The sequence below is a fragment of the Pagrus pagrus genome, assembly GCF_965226575.1.
Source record: "Pagrus pagrus genome assembly, chromosome: 13".
Classification (NCBI taxonomy): Eukaryota; Metazoa; Chordata; class Actinopteri; order Spariformes; family Sparidae; genus Pagrus; species Pagrus pagrus.
Genome location: NC_140197.1, coordinates 11,077,721 through 11,089,896, shown reverse-complemented (window position 1 = coordinate 11,089,896; position 12,176 = coordinate 11,077,721). Strand labels below are relative to the sequence as shown.

The following is a 12,176-nucleotide window of genomic DNA, read 5'->3' as shown; positions in this document are numbered from 1 at the left end:
CAACCAATGAGATCAACAGCAGAAGAGCACCTTCACAGCAGAGCCAGTTGGTAAATCAAACTTTGTTGACTTGAAGAGCAAAAACATCTTTTCCACGAAAAAAAAGCCTTCAGTGTCGTTCCTTTCTCTTCTTTCATGGAAATAAACTCTCCAGTTCTGATATGACCGATGCTATAGCAGCTACGATAACCTCTTGAGGATCCACCATTTTTCTTTTCAATTGAACAGTCGCTTCTCTTGCTGGTCGTCTCACCTAAACCACATCTGTAGCTGCCAGTAGTTCCTCAAAGGACGCTGATTGGTTTAATGCCTGTCTTCAGTCACAAGTGCATTTTACTCTTTGGCATACAATGACTTTTTCTTGCATAGTGGAACTTATTACGAGCTTTCAGTAACCTTTCATATCTAGGACATATCACGCCTGGGACAGAGAGAAGGCTAAGGTGCTACAGAGCACTGCCCGCTTCCTTTTGGCTCATGTCAACCAATCGGACTGTTCGGAGAGTGAATCGGGCAACAAAACACACTAATAATCTTTTAGAAAGATTGTAATCGCTGTTTGTGATTGTGTTTTCAGCCACCTTTTTCCAAAAATGTCTAATAAAAAAAGACAACAATCTCCCATGACTGGTTCAAGATTGGGAAAAAGATTTAGCTGTTGACATGAACTCCTGGAAAAACACCTGTAACAACATCTTTCCGGTGTCTTTTAACTCCAAACTTCACCTCACCCAATAGAACTACTCAAAATGGGACTCACAGATGACGGCACCTGTACTCACTGCACATTAGACTCTACAGATGGTTCATGCCACCTGGCTCTGCCCACCCATTCAAATGTTCTGGACAAACATGACACGTACACTATTCAACCCCCACTGAAAAACTCAAACAGGTTGCCTAAACAATCGCAGAAAAGACAATCCTAGAAAGATAGAAATAACCGTTCTCCTTCTACTATCTGGATACATGTCTACAAAAAGACAAAACGCATTAAAAAACAATCAAATAGACTCATTTCACACATGATGGACCCTATTTATCAATATCACCTCCTCATCAGTGGAACATAAACCAGTATATACACATGGACACATGACCAACCTCAGCCAGATAACAACCTCCCCCTACGGCCAGTCAAACCAGTGCCCTCCCCTCACCCACCTCATGCTTCATACAGCCCTCAAGCCCTGCCATGACCTCCCATACTACAAGAGCTGACAAAATAACAATAACAAGCCATTTATTTATTATTTCTTTATATTTACATATTTATTATTCCTTCCTCAATGCATACATTATTTTTTTCTTCTCCCCCATGCGCACACAATCATACACACGTAAACGCAACATACTAAAACAGATCTTCTTTTCAAAAACACTGATATAATAAGAAGTAAATACATGATGTCTATCATTTTTTAAGATTATTTTGACTATTTCATAGTTGTTTTACGATATCAAATTCTAAAGATCATCTTGTTTGTTTTTATCTGTTTTTGTCCAGGTATATTTTGGTATATATAATACGTCTTGTATGTTGTAAAATCAGAATCAGAATTACAGGAGATTGTGAGGCTGAGGATCAATGAGAAGTGCCCATAAACTCTTTTAAATATTAAACCTGTCTACAATTTTTTTTCTCCCACTATTTAATTAAACCTATGCACACATTTTTAAATAAGTGCCATCACACACTTTCCCAGTGTTACATATGTTTGTGCATGTGCATTCCATAAACGTCCCCCATGTAAAAACGATTTAAGGAAAAGCAGAAAAGTGTACGTGTGCGGGGGTTGGGAGTTCAGGAGTCTCGGGCTGGTAGAGGCTATCTGCGCTCCAACCGTGTGTAACTGATACGGACGCTGTGTGCGCTGGTGTGGCTAATAGAGCAAATGGTGGGTGAGACGCTGAGGGCTGGCTGACGGGGAAATGGGGTCATTTAGTGTCACAACCTTGCTCGTGTAATCTACAGTTTAATACACGCCTTTTGTGTTTCTTTATGAGACATGCTTTGACTCTCTGTGGGACTTTTTAATGGCCTCATCTTTCTGAATGATCACTGGAGTTACACAGTGCGTTGGCTAATATAATCTGTACCCTGGGGGGGTGCGCGTGTGTGTGTGTGTTTGTGTGTGTGAGTGAGATATGGAGGGAGAGGGTGAGTTCGGTGTGTGTATGCCTGAAAAAGAGTGTGTTTGTTCTGTGTGTGTGTGTGTGTGTGTGTGTGTGTGTGTGTGTGTGTGTGTGTGTGTTCGTGTGTAAAATGTGTCAGAGGTCTCAATGCTAATCTGCGCGTGAGAGGAATTGGTGTGTAAAATGAAGCCATTTTAAGGCTGCACAGCAGAGTGAGTGACACGCCGGACCAGATCACTGCCTTTACATGATCAATGCTTATTGCAAAATGTGTGTGTGTGCTGCAGTGTGTGTGTGTGTGTGTGTGTGTGTGTGTGTGTGTGTGTGTGTGTGTGTGTGTGTGTGTGTATCTCTATGTCCATCAACTGTGTCTGTATGTGCGCACATGTAGGCCTATTTTAATTGTTGCCATGGAAACAGAGTGCTGCCAGAGAAGTCCAGATTCAAAGAGGGCATCTCTCTCTCACTCTCTCACTTTCTCTCCTCCCCTCTGACTCCCTTCCTGTTCCTCTACTTCTCTTCTATCCTTCTTTCTTTCCTTTCTCTGTCTCTCGTCGCTCCTTTCTTCCTCTCCTCTCTGCCGTCTTTCATCTTTCTTGTGTCTCACCAAGGTTTTACACTCTCCGTCTCTCTCTCTCATTTCCTCCCACTCCTCTCTTCTCTGTCTCCTCGTGCCTCTTATCATTCCTCCCTCATTCCTTCCCTCCCACCTCTCCATCCTTCCTGGAGAGTGCTGTGCAATTGACTATTAACACAGGGACCTGTAATTAGAGCTGACGAACCTCCAGCAATTAGTTTTCCCTAAAGAAGTTGTTCTGTCATCTCCGCATTACGTCCCTTTATCCTTCTCTCAATCTCCTTCGTGCTTTTTCTTCCTCTCTGTCATTTCCTGTCTTATTAGCTGTCAGCCTCACACGGTGGTTATTGTTTTAGTGTTTTTGTTTTTCTTTTGTACCGGCAGTCATGTATGAGATATACACACAATACACCAGTCAGAACAAGTTTATGAGCGACTACACCCCCACTGTCCTGGGTATCTCTGCCCACAAAAACAAAGTGAACATCTATTCCCACCGACTGTACACCCACGCCGACTATAGGGTGAGAAACTCAAGAGGACACATGCCCTCCCACATACTTTGATGTAAACATACAGAGAACACACACATCTTCCTCAGAAAGCTTCTTTTTTATGTCTGTCTCCAGCTGTGTTGCTGCCGCTGTCCCACCTTGCTGCCGTCATCTCCTTTCTCCCCTTGTCATCTCTGGATCGTGCTCATTTCCCCTCTCACTCTTTCTTTTTTCGCTTTCTTCACCGGCCCTTCCTCCCCTCTGCATCCCCATTAATGAAAGGCTCTATAAATAAGCACAGAGAAGAGGGAGTCGCAGAGAGAGATACGGTCAAGTAGAACGTGGGAGGGAGGTAGAAGGATGGAGGGACGGACAGCAAGCGGCTGCGAGTGCTAAACTAGGCCAGTAGGGGTTGAGGGAGGAGGGCGGGTATCATATCAAAGTGTTGCGAGTTGCTCCGAGCGCCTCTGCCGTCAATCACTTAATCAATTTCGGCGTCAGTCAGTTTGTCTGCGTCTCGGGTCGGCGTGTCACTCATCTCGCTCCAGACAGTTTGTCAGTCAATCGGAGTTTGGCATGGAGCCGTCTTTTCCTCCATCTGCCCTTTCTCTCGTTTGCGTTCCCTGTTACCACTTCTTCTATCCAGCCTTCCCTCCTTCGCTTCTCTCTCACCCTCCTCCCCTGTCAAAAAGCCAGTGTCTCATCTGGAGGGACAGTTTATATCCTCCATAATATATACCATAATGCTGCTTGAGAACATTCCACATGAATTATTGATCCGTGTGCGATTATACGTAAACTATATGCCATCGTACCGTATGTTTGTGTGTGTGTTAATGCACTATTTATGTGTGTCAAGTGTGACCTCTCCTATCATCCCTCTTTGAGTCTTAAGAGACTCGTTTTTTACAAGGTTTACCTCCTCCCCCTTTATTCTCCCCCTCAATGCCCCATTTCTGTGGACTGACATTGATATGCACTGATTCATATGATGCATGTAGCCTCTCGGCAATTCACTTTATTCAATCAATGTTGCATGGTGCTATGTTAACCTCTGTCTTCTTCTCTCTATCTCCCACCTCTCTTTTTTCCTTTATTTTCACTCTTGTCATCTTGCTCTATCAAATCTCTGCCCCCCCCATTCTTTTTCTTTTCTCTCTATCTTCATCTCCTTCTGTTCCTCTTCTCCTCTTCCTCCATCTCTCCAGGTATTACTCTCCCACTCCTCCACCATGCCTGTCTGTGGCTGCCGCAGCCCCTCCCCACCTCACGGCCAAGCCGGGGCCTCCTCCTCCGCCCCCTCGGTCACCCAGGAGCAAGAGAGGCGAGTCCGACCCCTGCATCCGCCCCCGCCTCCATCGCTCCACCGCCGCACCAGCGCCTCGCTCTGCCTCTCCCTCCTTCTCCTGCTGCTCTGCCTTCTCCACCTGCCCCCGGCCTGCCACTCACGGAGAGAGAAGGGCGGGGGAGGCGGTGGCGGCCACTACGTCCCTATCCCTCAGCCGCCTCCCCACCACATGGTCCTACCCAACATCCTGCGTGGCCTCAGCATCGCCGTTCTCCTGGTGGGCAACTCCAGCGAGATGGCGCTGGCCGGGGGTCGGGAGAAGGAGGACTTCCTTCACATGGCACCCAACGTGGAGGTGCTGACAATGAATGAGACGGACCCTAAAAGCATCATCAAGAGCATCTGTGACCTAATGACGGAGCACTGGCTGCAGGGCGTGGTGTTTGGGGACGACACCGACCAGGAGGCCATCGCCCAAATCCTCGACTTCATTTCAGCCCAGACCCATATCCCCATCCTCGGAGTCCGCGGGGGCTCCTCCATGATCATGGCTGCCAAGGTAGGACACTCAGTCTTTCTTCGCTAAAAAAATTTTCAAACAGCACAGGTTATGTAAGAACAAAAAGTTTCCCATTTACAGTAATTGTAAGAGGAAGTATGTGTGGGTGGTTTGAGTGTTAAAATAAAAAGAGCGGCTCACCTTGGAAACATTGAATGGATGGAGTGTTGGTCAGCACTAAATGTAGTGTCCTGAATTTACCTGCACTGAATGCTGAATGCTGTTTTTCAAACAAAAAACATCTTTCAAAATTCTGCTAAACCGACTCCATTGCTGATATGACATACAGTGTTTTTTGTTTCTTCCAAGGCCAGTCTATGAATTTCATCTTGCTCCATTTTATTTTGATTGGCTTCACTTTGCTGTCAATCATGACTTTATTTTACCGTAGTCACTCCTGTGAAACCTTGTTATGGGTAGAATACATTACCGTATAGAGTCTTTTTTCCATCAACACAAGATAGATGTAAAGACTCTAGCCCTTCACACACAGCTGAAACTACTGTAGAGGTTTTGCTGTATATTTTTCTAAATTGTAACACTGTTTTGGCATTTTCACCATAAGGTCTACATGTGCTACACACCCTGGTAAACTCAGCAGTATTAACCCAGCGTAATGCCGTTAATGCCCGTTGGATACATTTCATAGACCTGATGACGCCTATTGGTCACAAACCAATTGGTATGTCGACTACCGTTTTGAAGCCTCAAGTTTGGCATGACTGCCGTCGTCATCTTGGTTTTTTGGATTCATAAGTGACCATATTTGGACAAGAGGTCAGAGCTGGGGAGGATATCCTGATTGGATCTAACTGAGAACCTAACCTAGCAACCTGTCATTATTATCATTAGCCACGCCGAAAGCATAGCCTGCTCAATCATCTTATTTACATGAAATGGGATCATTATTTACAAAATGAAAATCATGCTGTATTGAAGAGAAATTGAAACTAATGATTGAGACAATGATCTCATTAGGAAACTGTTTACTGGGTTTATAAATCAAGTGATATTTAGGATAATTATCTCATAAGCTTAGATGCTTCTTTTTGAAACCAGTGGAGTTTCTTTCTGCTGGCCTTTAGAAACAATGCAGTTATAAGGCACTTTCGTGTTGGTAGTGCAGCACAGTCAATGCAGCCAATGGTGTAGGCCTGGTGAACCTATTGCTACTTTATGGTCCTCCAAATATCAACATTTGCCCAAAGCAGTGATGCCATTTCGACTCATTTGGATTTCTCATCTCATCCCCTTCTGCCATACTACATCAGTATTATTAACTCTAGGCGCAGACAGAGACACAGATAGACAGGCAGACAGACAGGGTAAGCTCGGGTGTTTGACTAGAAAGACACACTGCCAGCAGTTCTGATGCCAGTGACAGGATCAGCTGGAGATTGCACCAGAACAGAGAGCTAGATCTCTGCCTATTTACTAGGCCTTGCCTAATGGGATAAAGCAATCTGCTGCTGCTTTATCTGTGTCCGCCTGGAATCTGGGTTTGGACCCCATTCCACAAATATCAGTTAATTCATTTTTCTACTTTGTGCTTAAATCCAGTTGTATTAAATAAGGAATAATGAAACTTAATGGGTCTTTTGTGCAGGGAAAGTGAGACCTTTGATACAACGCTGACAACATTTGCTTGATGCTGTTTGAGCCTTCCTTGTCTCCATGCTGTTGTCCTCCTGTTTGTCTGCTGACCCTCTGGTGTCAACAGGTCTTTGTACCAGCAGAGACATGAGCCGCGGTGACGTGGCAAGGCCAGCGGCCACCACTGAAACTCTTCTCACTGTTCCATCTTATTAGAGCACTAAGCAGAGAAATGGCAGGCAACCGTCCACTCCCATTTAAAACTGCGCTCTTCCAAGCGCACATGCAAAAACACACATTTTCTCACAGCACAATGCTCATACTTGCACATACCTTCTCCATTTTTTTTAAATATCTAAATAACCCTAACCCTTCTGAACTGTGGCCTGTCTGTAACCCCCTTACCCCTTCTTTGAGAGCACTCCAACTGTCCTCCTGGCGCATGGGTGGCAGGGAAAGGTGCAGGGTTTTGCGGGCAGAAGAGAAATGGGAAGCAATGGGGGATAGTGAAGAAATGCACAAGCCTGTGTGTGTGTGTGTGTGTGTGTGTGTGTGTGTGTGCAGGGACAGTATCATTCATTAAACACACGCGCCCTAAGTGCACCAGGCAGCCGGAAAGAGCAGCGTTTTGTGGCAGAGGTTTAAATGGATTTCCCCCGGCCACAAGCCAGAGTGTGCCTCTCCTGAGAGCTTCCTCCTGGCTGCACCAGGGCCCAGGAGAGTGAGGACGGGGCTGCGCTAAGGCTCAGTCTCCAAACGGATTTGTGTCTGCCTAATGGGCTGAGACAATGGAGTGGCGAAAATACGATAGAGAGGGATCAGAGGGAGGGAGAGAGGGAGAGACATGGGGAAAAGTGGAGAAATTGAGATAGTAAGGATGAGATTGGGTAGAAGAAATTCTGCTTTGAGTGAAAGCTGGTAGAGGAGGAGAGGCGGGATTTGTTTGAGGGGTTTTGGGCCCGATCAAGTAGAGGTGATGGACAGATGAGAGGTGAGGACAAGGGCTGAGTCAACAACAGAAGATGGGACAGAGTTTGACACCTAGGGGAAAGAGGGGAGGGAGAGGGCAGGAAAAATGTCTCTGAAAGTGAGCAGGAGAGATAAAGAGAGATGAGGAGGGGAAAGAAGAAGTAAGTAGAGGAAACTTTTCTTCCTTATGGGCAGCAGAGATGGAGAAAATGCGATAGAGAGTAATTGTGGAAGGAAGAGTGAGAGGCTGAGTTTATAGAGCTAAAGAAAAATTGGGCTGCGGATGTGTATTTTTTTTATTGTGAGCGAGTGTCTCAAGGAAATGGACTGACAAAGATTGGGAAATAGGGATTGCAATATGAGGTGTTTATCTTACGGCCTCGCTCCATCACACACACACACAAAATACACACACAGATATGTGCACCGTCAAAACTGAAGGCCAAATGCTGCTATTACAGTTGGCAAGACAACCCCTCCTTTTTCATTACACATCCAAGGAAGGATGATAACAGGGAGCGACACTGAAGGCGGAGAATACAGCATTTTGATTTTTAGTGCGGGCAGAATAGGAAAAGAATTTGGGGGAACGGTACAAGATAATTCCATAAAAAATATCCTCTTGGAGCGGACTACTGTAGTGCCGCGTGAAGAGTCAGGTCAAATCAGAATCAGCAGAACAGTTTTCTCTTCACATATGCATCTACAAGGAGTGTTACTTGGTATTTGTGGTGATGAAACACAAAGCTAGGCGTAGCATGATGTGCCAACGGGAGATACAGTCCCTCATCTAGGCCTGCACCATTGCATCACAACTGCCTCTCAATTGGCCTAACGTGAGACTTCTGACATCTGTAACTAGAAAACATTTTTATTTTTTGGAACAGATCCTCTTGGGGTTGAAGCAAACAGCAGCAGGAGCCCAGCTATAAAAAGTGGGATTACAGCTACCAAAGTGGCATCTGTACATATAGCTTGCCAGTGGGAAGTGGCTATGTACTGTTAGTCATACAGGTGGGCGAGCGGATGATTTTAGATGTCGGTCAACCTTGAAAGCGAATCGCAGAGATCAGGGTACTAAATGTTTTCTTACGTCTGTTTCCAACACTATTAGTTTGTGCCTATGTGAAAACTAAACATTCTTCTTGTGGCTCTTCCTTGGGTAGGAACACGGAGACGGAGGAGCTTGTGTCAATAAACAACTATCTTTTATTGGGCCGTAATGATTTTTTTTACTGTTGATTAATCTGTGGATTATTTTGGAGATTAATCTTTTAATTGTAAAAACTTGATAATGTGACCAGGAAATGTGACCATGAAATGATGTGAAAAATGCTCATCACTAATTCCCAGAGCCCAAAGTGATGTCTTCAAACTGCTTCTTTTGTCCAACCAACGATCCCAAAGACTCTTCATTTACTATTATAAATAACAACAAAGCAACAAATTCTTACATTTAAGAGGGTGGAACCAGCAAACGGTTGTCTTTTTTTACTTGAAAAATGACTAAAACAATTAATTAATTTGTTATTGAAATAGTTGGCATAGTTAGTAGTTTTTTTTTTTGATTGACTAATCGTTTATTGGTTAATCGTTGAAGCTCTAATCTTTAAAGGTTTCAAGTCTGGCTGTAGTCAGGATTGCGATTAAGTAGAACGTGATACAACTTTTTTGCCTTATCGTCCTCCCCTCGTCTGCAGTCACTGTTAGTGCAGAGAAAGAGTCAACTTGTGTATAAGCTTGAAAGTAAGAGAGTTACATAGATGAAGGGATGGAGAGAGGAAGCCAGGCAGCCAGTATTAACAAGGAATGAGGAAGAAGGCGGAGGAGGAGGGGAATGGAGAGAGACGGATGGAGGCAAAGGGCACTCACATCTATATCAATGAGTAAGATCAGTGAGGGAGGGTTGGGCAGTAAGTAAGAGGATGAGTGCACTGAGTGCACAGCCACACGCCTGAGAAAAAGAGAGATGGAGAGAGGGAAAGGCAGAGTGACATAGAGCGTGTGTTTGCAGGGAGTGCAGCAGCAGGTGTATCAGCATCTATCCAATGTAGCCAATGTTACAAGAAAAAGAGAAGCATCCTTTTTCCTCAGGAAATCACAGCCCAAATAGAGGAGGAATGAAGGAGGAGAGAAAGATGGATAGAGCACAGCTGTACCCACATCTGTGAAAGACAGGACAAGATAAAGGAGGAGGAGGAGAAGAGAGAGGGAAGGCGTCCAAGAGTTTAAGGGTGTGTGTGTCCTTGTGCATCTGTGTGTGTGTGTGTGTGTGTATGTGTGTTGTTACCTTGCCAACATGGTTGTATCTTCCAGTCTTTTGTCTGGAGCAGTTTCCAACACCACAACCATGCTTGTTGTCCCCTTACATTGTCTGTTAGACTGCAGCAATCAGCACAATCTAAAGCTTTGGCTAATACTCATATTATCAAGACATGGCGAGCCATTTTCCTCAGCTTGTCTAGAAGGTATGGCTTTGTAGTGGTACAAATAGCTGTAGTTGTCGCTGATCACCCCAGGGCTGCCACATAATATGAACAGCGAGCTAATCTGTGAGTGGAGGCTGCTGGTGCTGTAGATCAGGAGAGAGATAGCATCCACTTGTGCACAGGATTTAAATGTAAGATCGTCAGCAATTAATGAAAAAAGGAACAGCAGCCAACTCTGATGACCCGAGGGAAACTATAGTAATATATGAATAACATTTGCACACATGCAGGCAGACACATGGGCACGCCCACACACATGTGTTTTCATAAATATATTGTAAGATGTGTGTTACAAGGGCAATTAATGTATGAATATTAAATAGATAATGGCAGAAATGCTAAGCTGGATCCATGATGAGCTGCAACGTTTTCATCGCATACACACGACACCAATTCAACGCAAACACACACATTCGCTGCCACACACCCACAAATTTGTTCCCGGCCATCTTTTGTGCAACTGGCAGCCTTCTCCAGGAACAAAACAGCAGGATGTGATCAATTACCTTTTGCCCAAATAATTCAGGCTTTTCAACGTTTCCAGTGTGGTGGTTTGACTGTGGGTGTCCAAGCCTTTTTGTAAGGAGAGAGACAGTGTGTCCCTGTATGTGTGTGTGTGTGTGCACTAATTCTTCAGAGGAAACTGGCTCGATGATTGCGTAGAATTGGTGTTGAATTGTGTCCAGAGATAATTGTTATGGAGGATGTACATGTGTGTGTGTTTGTGTGGAGCGAGCCAGTTGAGCCATTTAATGACAGTGCAAGGAGCAATTAAATGTCCACACCTCATTTCCCAAAGAAACATGTTCCCCTTGTCCTAATATTTACACTATGTTTAGGGGAATAATCCTATTTAATTTTTAGTCACAAAGTAATCAACTTGCTCAGGTGTCATTTCCCGTTCGACGTACAGTCCCCATGTCCTTTTTAGTCCAATGGGTTGAACATAAATGTGCCTGCATTTATATTCCCAATTAATGTCCTACAATAGCACCTATTGTTGTAGTAATCACTGAGGTCCTGTACTCTATTAATGTAATGTGCTGTTCAGCTTGGCAGCACTGCGTCCTTGCTAAAACATAGACGCAATTAGGAGCATTTGTAAACGATAAGAGAATTAAAAAGCGAGTGTTCCTGTGCCTGATGTCTCTCTCAGTGTTTCTCTTTGTCTGTTTTTATTTCTCTTCCCTTCGTCCTGTCTCTGTTCTTGTCTCTTTCAAATCTCTCTCCCCTAATTGTTTAGTTCATTCATGGATTTTGTTGTGTTCAGTAAAGCATAGTAACCCCCCTGTAAGAGCTTTCTGATCTGTTCTTTTGTCCTGGATATGTTCTCTCTCCTTTTTTTTTGCTGCTCCCGTTGTCCAGTTTTTTCCCGGGTTTTTCTTTGTTAGTTGTTTTTCTGTCTGTGTCTCATTGGCAAAAACTTCACATTGATTTTTTTCTTTTGTGGAAATGTTCAGAACCTGCATTTATCCTAAGTGTAGATCTTGTTTATTTTACCAATACAGCGCTGTCATATCGAATATTAACTTGGTGCTTGTCATTATTTTTGTGGACATCTGGATTGACAACACTCCATTCAACCTTGTAATCATTAAGATTTCAGTCCTGGTTGATTTGCTGACACCTGTGGTCACTGGTGGTATCAGTAAGTGTGGTTAAGGCCAAATTCATACTTAACACTCTTTGTCCATGCTTCTGATCTGTTGCACCAATGTGCGGTAATCTTGTCCTTGGTCCTGTTCTCGTTAAGCCATTGCTTCTTCTTGATTTTTATGGCAGTTAGTAATAGCCATATAGTGCATTACCACCACCAACTGGAATAGGGTAATGGGAAATACACCTGTGTAGAACGGCAGACCGATGTCAAGTTCATTGCTTTTCTAGGACGTGGAAAACAGAAAGTAGTTGAGCCTTAAAAGTCTATAAACTCTGGGGGACCAAGCACTCCGCAGCTAGACACTACTAAAAATACAACAATGATGCAGCTGCTGTAACTTATTATAGTTCCCTAATCGTGCCATGAGCAACATCAGTCTGATTTCATGGTGTCCACAGTGCTGTAGTTTAC

General features: G+C 44.2%; 1 protein-coding gene across 5 annotated transcripts in view; it reads left to right on the top strand.

The window, feature by feature from the left end:
* The window catches only part of grin2ba (glutamate receptor, ionotropic, N-methyl D-aspartate 2B-a), a 136,699-nt gene that overhangs the window by 29,101 nt on the left and 95,422 nt on the right, over nt 1-12,176 (top strand). For all 5 annotated transcript variants that reach the window (XM_084371551.1, XM_084371552.1, XM_084371549.1 and 2 more), the window contains one exon: nt 4,416-5,054. In XM_084371551.1, coding sequence (XP_084227677.1) covers nt 4,416-5,054 — 639 coding nt within the window. The remainder of the gene's footprint in view (nt 1-4,415; nt 5,055-12,176) is intronic.